Source organism: Podarcis muralis, chromosome 3 (genome assembly GCF_964188315.1).
Source record: "Podarcis muralis chromosome 3, rPodMur119.hap1.1, whole genome shotgun sequence".
NCBI classification, from domain to species: domain Eukaryota; kingdom Metazoa; phylum Chordata; class Lepidosauria; order Squamata; family Lacertidae; genus Podarcis; species Podarcis muralis.
Window position 1 is genome coordinate 104,682,296 of NC_135657.1, and position 16,010 is coordinate 104,698,305.

Sequence of the window (16,010 nt, forward strand, 5' to 3'; positions counted from 1 at the left end):
ACAGAGATGTTCTATAGGTGGTGTCAAGTAAAACCACCGAATTTGTTGTCCGTTTGATCGCTTACATTGTCTAGGGCAGCTACCCAAGTGCTATCTGGAGATAGTGAGAACTTTCAAAACCCACATGGTTTTATGATGAGAAGCACTAAAATTTGCAGGGTCAGTAAGCATAGGCCTTGATTTCATTGCTTAAACTACATCAGTTAAAGCTATTGATGCCTGTATGATTTTTTAAAGTAGTTTTTTATAATAATAGGAAGTCTTTTTTCGTAATCTTGTACAGGCTGCTACTTTCACCATATGCTGAAATATTTTAATAAATATGTTAGTGAAATCATAGAAAAACCAACTGAATGATCAGTTTTAAGGAATAGCAAGTTGCCAGCTTTCTTTAAGCTTTCCTTGATGCAGCAAAGGTTACTTTCTTTCTGATCAGAAAGGCTTGTGACTACGGATTGCACTCTGAGTTTTCCTTCTGTAAATGGAGAGGATCCACTTTGTGGAAGAGGCTGCAATCCAGCGGAGGCTCCTACTGGAGGGCAAGGAAAGTAATTTTCACCAATTCCTCCTTTCCTTTCATGACCCTGCAACATCTCCCATGTTGTTCCAGAGGTTCTCAGAACCTCTGAAGGAGATTTTCAGGAGAAAGAGGAATTGTCAGAACTTGTTTCCCCACCTCCTTCCAACAGACAGGCTTTTAAATGTGTTTCTTACGTGATCATAAATGCGGTTATAAAGTTTTATGATCTGTTTTTCATTGTGCTTAAGGTTGCAAAAAGAGTAAGCAACACTTGCAGAGATTATTTCCATTTTCCTCTCTGCCCCTGAAAGAACATTCGCAAGAGGATTACCACTTGCTTCTCATAAACCCTCCATTTAATAACAATAACAATCTTACTTTATTTTACTTTTCTGTCAGAAAACGTATTTCTGGCCTTACAGACTATTCTTCATGAAGTGATGCACGTTTTAATTTGTTCTTCCTGTTTGATATTCATTTGATAGCGAATGATCTGCCGCTCTGTTAAAACAAACCCAGATGACCTAAAGAATCCAGTTAAAATTAGTATTCCACGCTATGTCCTTTGTGGACAAGGAATGGATGAGCACTGTGAATATGAAATAAAGGTAAGAAGTTTAACTTCTTTTTAAAATGAAAGGTGTGTGTGTTAGAGTGGGAGGAGAGAGAACTACAGGGATTCACGAAGAATCTAAGCTGGATGCATTTATTATAGGAAGCTTAAAACCACGGGCACTCTCTATGGATTTTACTATTATAAAATCAGCTCTGCGTTCTGTTGTCAGTTTGCCCACTGAGCCAATAGTGCGGATGTGGCTCTCGTGCAAATCCTGTATCAATGAGTGCATTTATTCCCCATGTACAAGATGAGCCAGTCCCGATAATAATAGTTTGATGGGAGAAAATTGTCCATTGCAGGGAGCCATAGTATCTGTGTTCCTATATATGCTTCATTCATCTTAATTTTGCTATTTTCCTTTTCACCGCTTCATAACAGATATCAGTCCTCGATGAGACGTGGACAGTATTCAGGCGGTACAGTCGGTTTAGGGAAATGCATCAAACATTAAAATTAAAATACCCAGAGGTAAGTTTCTAATTAAATTATATCCACATTTGTATTCATCTTGCCTTTTCTGTTCCAGGAACGCACAATTTATTGCATTTCCACTACAAATGATCCTTTCAAGATCTGCTACCATGATTCAGTCTTTTACTTACATGTTGTTCCTTTTCCTTCTTTTGTCAGAGAAAGCGCTGGAAGGATTTTTGTGCTATCATTTACAAGGCTGTGTGTGTGTGTGTGTGTGTTTCACTATGAAGCCTACCAAAATTAACAGAAGGATTTTGTTGTTTCTTATAATATCACTGAAACAAAAGTTCAAAATAGATATTTGGGGTGTTGGTTCCTTCTGAAATTTTTGAGTTTAGAGGAATTCATGAACATACTGAATCTTTCTCTGCATTACCTTTTTACCGTTTCTCTTGTATTTTCCCAGCATTCTGTTGTAGTAGTTTTTAATTGTGAAAAATTCTATGTAATTTTCTGGAAACATGCATTTAATATATAAATACGATGATTTGCAGCATAAGGATTTGGAAACATCCTCGGTTAACAAGGAAAAAAAGTGCAGAAGAAAACCCAAGCAGTGGATCATAAAGTGCCTGTAATCCTCTTTATTCCACAGCTTCTGTTGGTTTCCTAGTAGCTGAGGAAAAACTTGAGGAGATCAGTGCAGGTCATACGATATGATAGTAGCTTTCCCCAGTCAGTGTGAGAATCTTAAAGGGGAAAGGATGGCTGCCTCCAGATGATCATTGTAGAGCTCAAGAGTGAAAAAGGGCACAATGATGCAGTTATGTCCTCTTTTTCAGGACAGGTGTTTTATCCATTAAGAACAATAGTTGCTTGGAGGTAATCTTTCTTTGGACATTTTATTCATAACTCTAGTGAAGTGAACTTCAGAGTATTAGAGGATTACTGCATGATGCTGTATTCAACTGTCTGCCTCTTCTTGTATTGGTTTATAAATCAGTTGTGCACATTCACCACGGAAATTCACAAATGTCTTCTGCTCTGGATAATCTAAAGTTACAACAGAAAGCACCTTCTCTCTTCACTACAAAATGACACCCCCCTCGCCTGCCAACAGTCTTTTAATACTGTAATTGATTGAGGTGTCTTTTTGAGTATTTGTTGTTAAATTAGTTAAGAGAAGCAGATCTTAAAGGGAAATGTGCTAATTTAACAGTACAGTGGTACCTCAGTTGTCAAATGTAATCCATTCCGGAAGACTGTTCGACTTCCAAAATGTTCAAAAACCGAGGCGTAAAGGGCAGTCGGCAAAGTCAATGGAAATAAAAGAAAAACACACAGCGAAAGCTGTTCAACTTCTGAGGCGTGTTTGAAAATGGAAGCAATTACTTCCAGGATTTCGGCATTCGAAAACCGAAACGTTCGGCTTCTGAGATGCTTAAAAACCAAAGTGCCACTGTACTTAAATTCAGTTTCTATATATGCTTCGTTGTAGAAGCTCCCGTGTTTCTGTTGTTGTGTTCCTGGGCACTGACAATTTTCTGAATCCCTGGTTTATGGTATAGAAGTACCTAGTAGTTTAAAAAGGCATACAATAAGCTTGCAACGTATGAGCTTTTAACTTCTGTGCATTCAGCTGTACACACTTGGCAAAAAAAGAACAAAGAAATGGAAAAGTGGGAAAGGCGTCCAGGAAAAAATACTTTGGCAATCCCACCTGTCACTGAACCCAGTGTGCTTTGACTATATGAATTCTGGCTTTAGGCACGTTCCCCAGTTCGTAGCCCCAACGTAAGTTGCAGGCTTATTGTATTTGCATATATTTGTAAATGAATATAATGCAGTTTAGATGTCTCTGTGAAATGGTATGCTTCTGTATGTGCCCTTACTTTTTGGTCCAACCCCATGATTACAGAGGTTTTGAGTGAGCTTTAAAATAGCACTCTTGCTATTTAAGTAAAAGAATGGTTAAAGTTCCATAAATTCAAATATCTAATGTCAAAAGGGGCGGGGGCAGAATCCCAAATCCAGTGCGCTCATTATTTTAGCAGGGCTCTTTTTCACAATCTTCTAACTCCAGATTTATATTTATTGTACATAGAGAAATGCATGCTTGCTTAATTTATGCAATGTCCTGTAGAGGTGAACTTTATAGCTCATTAGCTGTTCAGTTCTGGGCTACTGCCTCTGTATTCTTAATCTAAAGATGCATTTCATGTTTCCGCCACCACTTTTCCAAAAGAATTGTATTGAAATATTGGTTTATCATGGGAGGTAAAGTTCCAACAGTTTATTAAAAGAGAAATGCTGTCATCTTACAGTTTTGAAATTTTGCAGCATATTATTTTGTCGAGTCAGATAAACAAGTTGTTGTTGATGACCACGTGAATGCATCCAGTCAAAATGTTGGACGCGCTCACTTCGAGACTAATATGTTGGTGGTGTCAAACACTAAACATTGGGTATTAATTATGCATTTGGTATTAAATCATGCCTAAATGTCTGCTGGCATTTAGAGACTCATTATTTCCTGACCTTGTAGCATGTTAGATTAAAATGGCGCTTCACAACACGGTCCTAATGCTATAAAGAAGCAATGTGCATGTTGACTGCATAGAATCAACACTTGAGGAAAAGTGGACTGCAAATAGAAATGGATAAAATGGAGGAGGGAAGGAAATTAAGCTTTTTGTTAACCCTAAGAATACACACTGAGTCATTCTGTTGTGGTTTGTTATTTATATTTCCATACAGTAGCAAAGAGCTTATAAATATAATTTGGTTAATGAATTCCACCAATTAATAGCTGAGTACGCTCGGTTATTTTATTCTATTTATTTACAGGGCTGTACATAGTGTATATTTACCAAGCCTTCTTCTCTTCCTTAAGAAACCCTCACTGGATCTAGAAAATCGAAGCCATTATTGATTGGTCACCAGCTCCCTCCTTCTGGGGCAAGGACCTTGAATGAGTGGTCACAGACCAGAAATCCAGGCTGAAACAAATTTTCTAGATCCATTTCAAGCTGGGTTCAGGTCCAGCTTGGGTATGGAAACTGCCTCAGTTGCCCAGTGGGAAGTTCTCTGTCAGGAGAGAAACTGGAGAAGCATGTCCCTTTTAGCCCTGATCTCTCAGTGGCTTTCAATACCACAACTGTGGCATTTTTCTGGAGAGACAGGTGGGTGGCAGGGTCAGCCCAGCCATTGGGTAGGGTGAGGCCGCCGTCTCGGGGCAGAGAAGCGGTACCAATTTCCAGCAAGATCTCGTCAAGATAATGCGAGATCTTGCAGAGCATGAGAGAGCTTGCCTGAAATCAGCACCAATACCCGTGCAGCGAGGCAGGAAGTCACTTTCCATTTCTCCTCAAGTGGCAAAACAGGATGCCGAAACAAACAGAAAAGCCTCACTTTCGCTATTCCTGCACATACCTCTCAGCAGTCTGTCACAGTCTTACTCTCCTGTAAGTGCCGTGAATCTGGACCCATAACCTGTTGTTGGGATACTGCCAGGGAGACAAAGTCCATCATGGCCCCCAAGCCGGCTGCCGGACGATCCATCGATCTCCCGTAGACACGCAGTATCAGCAATTAGCGACACGAGCTCCAGAAATAGTCCCACATTCTGGAACTGATGCACACTCTTATCAGCAGATAATGCACAGCAAAAGATGCACGCAGGAGAGCATATTTACAAGTTTATTCAGCGTTGGTCAGAACAAAGAAAAAACATGACCGCCTGCTTCAGCGTTCAGGCACGAAGAGAGAGAAAACGAAAGCAAAGACACAACAGAAACCTCCTGTGCAACAGGAAATACGCAGGCTGTGACACAAACATCCTGCTCCCTTTTTAGGTGGAACGGAAATATCCTAACAGGGGGCCCCTGGGGGGTGGCATCCCTCAGTCGTGTTTCCAGGTCTACGTGGATATTGTTTTCATGAGGTGGTGCTTGGGGACTGATGTTTGGCCCCATGGAGCCTTCAGTTCAATTTTATCTCTCATACTGCTTAGCATCTATGTCAGGGAAGTGACTAATAAATTTAAATAGTAACAATAATAACAATAAAATTCCAGCTGGTACAGATTTATTTCTTGCCTTTGCTGCTTGTCTCTCAGTTCCTGATGTTGAAGATCTTCTTGACAATATTTCCCTGGTTTTGGGGTGTATTGCCGATGTTGGTGATTTGAGCTCTAAAAAGAGCAAAGATATACTCAGTGCAGAAGACCTTAGGCTTATCTGAAATTGGCTTGTTATATTTTTGGTTAATCACCTCTTTGTGCAATTTGTATAAACACAGTATAGATTTTCTAAACTTGAATACCATTAAAAATGCTTTGGAGTAAAGCAGAAATTGCACTCCCCTCCCTTTTCCCTTTCTGAAGATCTGCTACTACTCGCACCAGATTTAACTTAAAGGGAGGTTGTTTGTTTGTCTGCAGGTATATTTCTATGTGACAGCTGTTCTTTTAGACCCTGGGGCCTGCTATTAATTCTGAGAAGTCAGAAACACATCCATCTCATCAACACTAAGAATTATTGCTCTCCTTTGATGAGTTTTCATTATTAGCATTTCTCAGAGGCAATGGTGGCTGAAATTTACAGCACTGTTTGGTCTCATAAGACAAGAAGGTTTCATAAATGCTGCCAGATGTTACCCAGCTGAGCTTCTGTGCAGTGAGAAAATCGTCTTTAGAGGGGACTGTAAAATCATCTTTGGAGGGGCCTGCTAATGTGGTTATGGAGATTTTTGTTTCACATAGAAGCCAGAGTGTGAGACCCTGTCAATTTCAGGACTGTGACTGGAATACATAATGATCACACAAGTCAGAACCTAGTCAATACATTCTTATCAATTTAGTGGGGGAAGCCGACTAAAAAGCAAAGGATTGTGCAAGCATAGCCTTACAATAGTTTATGCCTCTAAGACATACAACTCTTTATATGTTCTCCTTTGATAAAATCATAAAATACCGTAAAGTTGGAAGGGAACACGAGGATCATTTAGTCCAACCCCCCTAAATATTTTGCCCAATGTGGGGCTCAAACCCACAACTGAGATTAAGAGTCTCATGCTTTACAAACTGAGCCACAAGCAAATGTTTTAAGGTATGAAGAGTGCCAGTATTGGCCCCTGCTTAAATTGTTTTGCTTTTAAAACACTCCTTGGGGCATTAAAGAAAAGAAATGGTACTTCAGCTGCGTTCAAGGTGTTAGATCACAAAAGAGCTATTCCAGGCTCTACAAAGATACTTTATTTATTTATTTATTTCTGCATTTGTTTGCATCTTTATTGGTATTTAAAAACCAATAGCGTAAAATAATTGTAGCATTTCCATTGTAAATGGAAAATATAACCTGCACTGTTGCATGTAAATACTCAACTGTCCTCTTTAGTTGGCATCCCTGAAAACTGTTTGTGTAGTGCAGTTGATTAGTGCAATTTGAACTAAATGGAGTTCAGCGTAAATTAGGTTAAGTGTAAAAATTTGGGAAGGTTTCAGTCCGTCCCCCCCCAAAAAACATTTCTCTATTATTTTGCTCAGATAAATAGTACAATCCAGATAAAGTTAAGCATTCCCTTGCTGCAGGGATGGGAGGAATTTGACCCAGATTAGAGCATGGCAGGAGGGAGGTATAACTCCTAAACTCCAGAGAAGCTATTTGCTGATCTGCTGTTCCAGTTCTGATTGGAGCACCAGCGACAGCTTTTGCAAAAAATGAAAAAATGAAAGTATTATTTGTTTGTTTGTTCGTTGAATTTATATACCGCCCTATACCCGAAGGTCTCAGGGCGGTTCACAGAACAAAATCAGAATATAAAACCATAGTATATATAATCAAAATAAAAACAACAACCTCAAAAAACCACCACATTTTAAAAGGGCACAGGATGTCAGTCAAATTGAGAGAAGAGGCACATAAACAAATAATAATATTGCACTTGAAGTAAAAAAACCCCAAAAGAAAACTCAACAGGAAGTTGAGCAGTAGCCTGTTGTACACATGCTTTTAAAAAAGTGTATTTGTAATGTACTGTGTTCTCTGGCCCTCAGTGAACAGCTGGAAGTCACGTTTAAAAAACAAAACAAAACAGATGATCGTCATCATAGATACATTAGATATACATTCAGATTGTAGTAGTTAATTCATTACTATTCTGGATGAGTATTCGGAAAGAGAAATTTATCGTTATCTAGGAAAGATTCTAAAAAAAATTGGCCACATATAGAAAAGCTATGTTCAGTTCTAGAGAACAGAGGAACCAGATGTTGGGAAGAGTCAAAGTAGTACACAGTACATAGCTGAGCTATAGAATCTTGTTGCCACAAGATGTGTTGATGGCCACCAACTTGGACAACTTTTAAAAGATTAAAAGGAAAGGCCGCCAATGGCTACAAGTCATGGTGGCCAGATTACCTCCAACATTGAAAGCAGTGTACCTAAATACCTTTTGCTGGAGTTCATGAGTAGGAGAGGGCATTTGTGCCCATGTTCTGCTCCTGGACTTCCCTACAGGTATCTGGTTGGCAACTGTGAGAACAAGATGCTGGACTATAAAGGCTGTGGGTTAGATCCAGGAAAGCTTTACAGATCCCTGGCTTGCACTCTTTGGATCCGGGGGATTCTTTCATAAACCTGAATATAGAAGAGAGCGCAAAATATGGTTTGAAGCTCAACATCAAAAAAACGAAGATCATGGCCACTGGTCCCATCACCTCCTGGCAAATAGAAGGGGAAGAGATGGAGGCAGTGAGAGATTTTACTTTCTTTGGCTCCATGATCACTGCAGATGGTGACAGCAGTCACAAAATTAAAAGATGCCTGCTTCTTGAGAGAAAAGCAATGACAAACCTAGACAGCATCTTAAAAAGCAGAGACATCACCTTGCCAACAAAGGTCTGTATAGTTAAAGCCATGGTTTTCCCAGTAGTGATGTATGGAAGTGAGAGCTGGACCATAAAGAAGGCTGATCACCGAAGAATTGATGCTTTTGGATTATGGTGCTGGAGGAGACTCTTGAGAGTCCCATGGACTGCAAGAAGAGCAAACCTATCCATTCTGAAGGAAATCAGCCCTGAGTGCTCACTGGAAGGACAGATCCTGAAGCTGAGACTCCAATACTTTGGCCACCTCATGAGAAGAGAAGACTCCCTGGAAAAGACCCTGACGTTGGGAAAGATGGAGGGCAAAAGGAGAAGGGGATGACAGAGGACAAGATGGTTGGACAGTGTTCTCGAAGCTACCAGCATGAGTTTGACCAAACTGCGGGAGGCAGTGGAAGACAGGAGTGCCTGGCGTGCTCTGGTCCATGGGGTCACGAAGAGTCGGACACGACTAAATGACTAAACAACAACAACAATATATATGTATTAGCATAGCATATCTTGAAATTCAGTGGATATAGCTGAGCATATCCTGAAGCAAAGTAAAAAGAGTGGGTGGCACTGTGGTCTAAACCACTGAGCCTCTTGGGCTTGCTGATCGGAAGGTCAGTGGTTCGAATCCGCACGGTAGGCTGAGCTCCCGTTGCTCTGTCCCAGCTCCTGCCAACCTTGCAGTTCGAAAGCACACCAGTGCAAGTAGATACTGTATTTTTCAGTGCATAAGGCAATACTTTTTGCTATTAAAAAATAGGCAAAAATTGGGTGTTGTCTTATACACAGACAGTGAATGCAGAGGGGGGACATGCGATTAATGGCAGCAGCAAGCAGGAGATTGTCAGCGGCGATTGGGTGGGTGATTGGTGGCTGCAGCAAGGCCTGTTGGCGATTGGCTGTGGCTGTGGCAATTGGGCAGGCGATTAGCAGCTGCGGCAAGTGGGCAGGTGGGCTGTTGGTGGCAGCGAGAGGGCAGACAATTGGCGGCTGCAGCAAGGTGTGCAGTCGAAAGTGGCGGGCAGGCGGATGAGCGATTGACGGAAGTGACCTCCCCCACCCCCTCCAAAAAAGCTAAACAATTTAATTTCTTAATTTTGGGTTTAAAAAAATAGGGGTCGTCTTATACATTTCACAGAAGAATACAGTAAATAGGTACCGCTGCGGCGGGCAGGTAAACGGCGTTTCCGTGCCCTCTGTTTTCCATCATGATGTTCCGTTGCGCCAGAAGCGATTTAGTCATGCTGGTCACATGACCTGGAAAGCTGTCTGTGGACAAACGCCGGCTCCCTTGGCCTGAAAGCGAGATGAGTGCTGCAACCCCATAGTCGCCTTTGACTGGACTTAACTGTCCAGGGGTCCTTTACCTTTACCTTTACCTTATCATGAAGCAAAGTAAAAAGAGCTGGGGCAGTGAACACATAAGGATAAAACTGGTATGACTTGAGGGAATAAACTTGGTTCTATGGTAAATTTATTTCTGTAAATAGCCTGTGGCTTTACTAGTCCTGATTTTTTTTGTAAGCAATTTAAAATCCAGTTAAGGCTCCATAGTGTTTATAGCACTATAAAAGGTTTGCATGAACTTCTAAATTGCACTCCACTCACTTTTTATTAGAATTCTGCGTATGAACACTACCCTAGACTACTTATAATGAACACAATGGTGAAGTCGTTTATCAAATGATGTTACTTATCATCCATGATACTACCAGTGTTTACTGCTATATCCAGCTAGGCCCCCAAAAAATTGCTTTTGGGAATGAAAGATGTCCCTAATCTGGATAAAATTTTTCTGCAGAATTTAATTTGTTTCCTTAATAACATCGGGCAGACCGATGTTAAAATAATAATGCAATAAACCATGGTGTCTAGATCTCCTCTAAAAGTCTATATGGAAGTGGGTCGGATTCTGCTCATTTTTTTCTAGCTATGGAAATCAAGCCATGCTGTCATTTTTAGTTTAATTAATGTCTACTTAGCCTATGATGAAAATATTGTACCATAATTTATAGACCAGGTATTAAGCATGATGCCATCAGGAAATGGAATTTAACAGATATAATATAAAAAAGAGAGCACCCCTACTTTTTGGGGTTGGCAAGGAGAAAGAGATCGGTTTCCATTCGGTAGGTCATAGCCAGTCATGCACTTACTTCCGTAAATTGCACGTGTGACAATAGGAAGCCCTGCATCCCATCATTGTGACCTGCCAAGACAGTACAAGCAGTTCAGGGACCTAGGCCATAAGATTTGGTGTTCTTCAAACAGAACCAAGGACAGCAAACAGACGAAAGAAACCCTTTATTTGATTGAACTGTTGTGTTTCAGAAATATGACCTGACCTGAAATAGGTGATACTCTTCTCCCTTGTAAAAAGTTTGAAAAAGGTTTTACTTTGCCTTAATTGGCTTTTTTAATCAAATGTTTGTTCAAATTATATTTCCCCTTCTGACCTGTTTTAGAGCTGCTTGCTGTAAGAAGCTATAAGCTATAAGTAAGGCAGTTTTCCCTTTCTTACCATGCCTCTTGAAAGCTCTGTAGAAATGTAGGCAAAAGCTGTTTTATCCTCAAATAAGTTACTGGAGAAATCTTCCAATGCAAGAAAGATAAGAGTTGTCAAATTTCCAAATATATAGTGCTACTTCCAACTTAAGAACTTTTTTTTTTGGCCAGTTCCTTTACTCGAGGAGTTTCAGGACTTCTCTAGAAGATGAGGCTTGAGTTACTTGTTTAAACTTCAAAAACTTTAAACTAGGACACTTTCCCCCCTTTTCATTATAAGCTCAAAAGTAAGTGAAGCAGCCCCTGACTATCTACAGAAAGAGACCACTTCTGATTTTTCTCGAATCAGACATAGAAAACCAGGACAAAGGATCAGAAGTCAGACATAGCCCTTGAAAAACTGAGAAAATCTAGGCCTGAAAATGTTAAATACCTTAATGCTTAAAGTGACATTATTTTAATATTTCTCTCTGTAGATTTGAAAAGCTAATGCACAAAAATCAAGTCATAATGAAACATTAAAAATTATTTCTGCTCGTACTCTGCTTCTCTTTTCTTTAAAAGTTCCCCCTCTCACACCCACAATCTGTACTGGGGCCACTAAAACAGATTTTCCTATACTTTGAAAATGAAAAAAAACTGGCACTGCTTTTTTATTATTTCATTTATTTATAGTTGCATTTATATCCCACCTTTCTTCCATCATCATACCTGAGGGGGATAGATAGATAGATAGATGATAGATAGATAGATAGATAGATAGATAGATAGATAGATAGATGATAGATAGATAGATGATAGACAGATGATAGATAGGTGTGTGTGTGTGTGTGTGTGTGTGTGTGTGTGTGTGTGTCTTATAATACATGTGTTCTGTGTGATGAGCTGGAGACATCAGCTGCTCCACATTGTGCCCCTGCCTCCTGAATACAATCTGTGGTACGTCTATCTATGCTGACTGCACTTCCGGTTCAAGGTGCTGACTTTTAAAGCCCTTCAAAGCATAGAATCAACACATCGTAGAAACCACCTCTGCCTATTTTGGCTGCTATCATAATTACATTCCTCAAATGGGGCCCTGCTTCATCTTTCATCAGTGCAAGGAGAAGCAAAGCCTTTATCATAATTGCCAAAGGCTGTGAACAGTCTTCCTGCGGAGTTCTAAAACCGAACTTGGTAGCTGCCTCTGGAGAAAGGCTGCAAGGAACACCTATTTCAGCTAACTGCTGTGGCTCAGTGGGTGGCACGAACAAAGCCTGACTTAGTAAAAACTGCTTTGGGGTGGGGTTTTTTTTGTTGCATTCCCCCTGCTATCTTAAATACCGTTTTGCTTGCTTGCTTGCTTGCTTGCTTGCTTGCTTGGAAGCTGTTTTGAGGCTATGTCAAAGTGGCTTAGAATTCTAGGCAGTTCTAAAAAATTGTCTCCAAAGAATGGAAGAGGGATTGTTAGGCATATCGTGTCGGATTCAACTAACTGGTCCCGCTAGCAGAAGCCCATGCAAGGGTTTACACAAGCGCAACATGACTTCTCCCCCCATGACCCTCATTGGCTCGGGTATGTGTGGTAGACCCCCCAAAACAGCACACAGGGGGAGGGGAAGCGAGGTCGCTCCATTGGGCTTAGGCTGATGAAACGTTTGTAACGTTGAATTCCTTCTCCTCATTGCTTTTTGCATTTTAAGGCCTTACTGCTGAATTCATTTACTTAAGGGTAAGTCCCACTGAACCAGGTATGTCTGACATAATATTGCACTACAAATGTTTTACAAAAGAACTGAAGAGCTCTTGTGTATACTAGATTATAACCTATGGTTTAGGTTATAACCATAGGTTATAATCTAGTACAGTGGTACCTCGGGTTACATACGCTTCAGGTTACATACGCTTCAGGTTACAGACTCCGCTAACCCAGAAATAGTGTTTCAGGTTAAGAACTTTGCTTCAGGATAAGAACAGAAATTGGGCTCCGGTGGCGCAGCAGCAGCAGGAGTCCCCATTAGCTAAAGTGCTGCTTCAGGTTAAGAACAGTTTCAGGTTAAGAACGGACCTCCGGAACGAATTAAGTACTTAGCCCGAGGTACCACTGTATACGCATGACCTCTTCAGTTCTTTTGTAAAACATTTGTAGTACAATAATATGCCAGACATACCTGGTTCAGTGGGACTTACACTTAAGTAACCTTAAGGCACAAGACTCTGTGATAGTTTGGCTGACATAGGATTGTCCTGCCCACAATTATATTAAAAATGAGTTTGAGAATGCTGTTGCCATTAATGTTGTACAAGCAAGCTACCCATATACATCCTTTCCCCTCTGTATACTATTTCATAGTTGCTAAGAACATTTCTCGGTTGATTCATTCTCTGTTGCGTCTTGCAGCTGGCTATGTTAGAATTTCCTCCCAAGAAGCTCTTTGGAAACAAAGATGAACGAGTCATCGCAGAGCGTCGGAATCACTTAGAGGTAATAGAATTTTATTTTTATTTTTTTTAAAACTACTTCCTTTAGATATATTTACACGGTTCTGTCTGCTTGACCAATAGGAACCATTTCCATGTGGTAGAAATTAAATAGCCCATTGGTAAATGGGCAATTGCGGCTGCTTCATTTGGCATGGAAGATGGCAACAGTATATCATAAAGTAATGTGGCACATAGATCAGGAATATTCTTATGGTCTTGTAAAGAAGCATCGTAGGAGTTGAAGGAAATATGTTCATTAGAGGGCTAAGGGGTTGGGATTGAGATGAGTATTTAGAACAGAGGGAAGATTTTATAGATCTTTTTGATTCTGAATTATTAACTTGCTGTTTTGGCTCACATCAAAAGTAAAGGGAGCTATATAGACCCATAAGAACGCCCCACCAAAATATGTATAAGGGAAGTAGTTTTATTAGACCACCAAAATATCACAAAACAGTATGCAAAATTTCAAGTTCTCCAGAATTCTCATTATAAAAGTGTGACCAGATGCAGATTCTGTGGCCTCAATACCAGCATTACACACACACAACACAGAGAATATTACTATATGTACTTCCCTTTAATGCATTGACTATTCATGCATGGGACAGGCACTAACTATTAACTACTGTATCTCAGAGTAAAGAAAACAAAATTCTCATAGAATCTTAGAGTTGGAAGAGTCCTGAGGGTCATCTAGTCCAACCCACAGCAATGGAGGAATCTCAGCTAAAGCATCCATGACAGATGACCATCCAACCTCTGTTTAAAAACCTCCAAGAAAGGAGAGTCCACCACCTCTCATGGGAGTCTGTTCCGCTGTCAAACAGGTCTTAGTGTCAGAAAGTTTTTTCCGAATGTTTAGTCGGAATCTCCTTTCTTGTAACTTGAAGCCATTGGTTCAAGTTCTACCTTCCAGAGCAGGAGAAAACAAGCTTTCTCCCTCTTCCATGTGACAGCCTTTGAGATATTTGAAGATGGCTATCATATCTCCTCTCAGTCTCCTCTTTTCCAGGCTAAAAATGCCCAGCTCCTCAATCAGGCTTAATTTCCAGACCCTTGATCATCTTGGTTGCCCTCCTCTGCACACATTCTAGCTTGTCAACATCCTTCATAAATTGTGGTGCCCAGCATTGGACACAGTATTCCAGGAGTGGTCTGACCAAGGCAGAATACAGTGGTACTATTACTTCCCTTGATCTGAACCCTATACTTCTGTTGATGCAACCTAGAATAGCGTACTGTACAGTCCTCTCTCAGCAGTATAAATGTCTAACCATGGTAGAGGTGCATAGCTGTCAAGCGTCCCTTATATGGCGGGACAGTCCCTTATCCCAGCGCCATGTCCCACTGCTGTCCCTTATTGATGATGTCCCTTAAATTTCCCGGGTTTCAAAGGAAGCAGCTCCTCTCCCTCCCTGCCGGCCGGGGAGGAGGGAGGCTCCAACTGTGTTGCTTGGCTGCATTGCTCACCCAATAAGGAGTCTAAGAACAACTAGGGGGGTGGAGCTTGCATGCCTTGTGCCGATCAAATCAGCCACGTTGCCTGGGGACTCGCCTTTGCTCGGCGCTTCCCAGCGGAGAGGTGATGGTGGTTTTCCTTGCTGCATCCCCTTTGCCAGGTTGCTGCACTATGGGAACCACAGCTTGAGGCTTCGTTTGGCTGCTGGCTGGGCTTTCTGCCTTTGGCTTGGAGGGGCTCAGAAGTCAAATATACCTGTGTTGGGAAAATCCCTTATTTTGACTGCTAATCCCTTATTTTTGAGGCTGCTGGTCCCTTATTTTCAAATCTGTAAGTTGACAGCTATGTAGAGGTGCAGGACCACATGGGCTTGCCACATGGGCTTGCCAACGTTATCGCATTCAGCAAGAAGATCTAAAGGAGGGTTGCATATGACCCACCAAAATCTCAGGGGGAGGGGACGACGACAACATGTGGACCCCCAGCAAATAGGCAATATATTTAGTTCCCCATCTCCCGCACATTCCCCCTGCCCTTTTACATTTCCCCCCAGCTGTTGCATATCAGCATTGGGCTTCCCCAAGTTTTCAGCAATTCGTTCTGAACTGGAGCTCCTAAGAACACCCCAAAACACATCCTTTTAAAGTGTGTTTTGCTGCTTCCAAGTGCACTATTAATAGTACCAGTCTGAAGGTGCCTGCTATGCCACAGCCAGAAGATCAACGCTCACATCGATTGCTGCCAAAGGCATCCCAGCAGGAAAACAGCACAGCAATCAGCATAATTAGGTCAGCATTCAAACAAAAAGTAGCTCTCATTGTGGACTACTTCTGAAGGCATCTCAGTGCTAGAGAGCCAGCTTAACAGCAGTCAGCAAAACACCATCCGGTTAGGAGGCACTGGTGGAAATAAAATAGAAGTGAAGCAAATTAAACTTCGGGGGGATGGGGGGGGAGCATAACTGGAAGCCAACCAAATGAACTGTGTTTACATCAAACAGCCTGGCTGGTCCCTTCATTTCACATAGAAAGTCAGTTTATTCCATAAGCAGACGATCACATTCGTCTGAGGTCAGTAGGCCAAGACAAGATTTTCTTTATGGAACTGGCTGGCAGCAGCTGAGATGCCGTCTCTGCTTGTCACCTCGAGG

At 41.2% G+C, this 16,010-nt stretch overlaps 1 protein-coding gene across 5 annotated transcripts in view; it reads left to right on the top strand.

Annotated features, from left to right (window-relative positions):
• KIF16B (kinesin family member 16B) overlaps positions 1 to 16,010 on the top strand; it is a 101,254-nt gene that overhangs the window by 72,296 nt on the left and 12,948 nt on the right. For 4 of the 5 annotated variants that reach the window (XM_028722275.2, XM_077926438.1, XM_028722277.2 and 1 more), the window contains 3 exons: positions 1,006 to 1,128; positions 1,518 to 1,607; positions 13,316 to 13,399. In XM_028722275.2, the coding sequence (XP_028578108.2) occupies positions 1,006 to 1,128; positions 1,518 to 1,607; positions 13,316 to 13,399 (297 nt within the window). The remainder of the gene's footprint in view (positions 1 to 1,005; positions 1,129 to 1,517; positions 1,608 to 13,315; positions 13,400 to 16,010) is intronic. The other variant, XM_028722278.2, reaches the window with a different exon arrangement.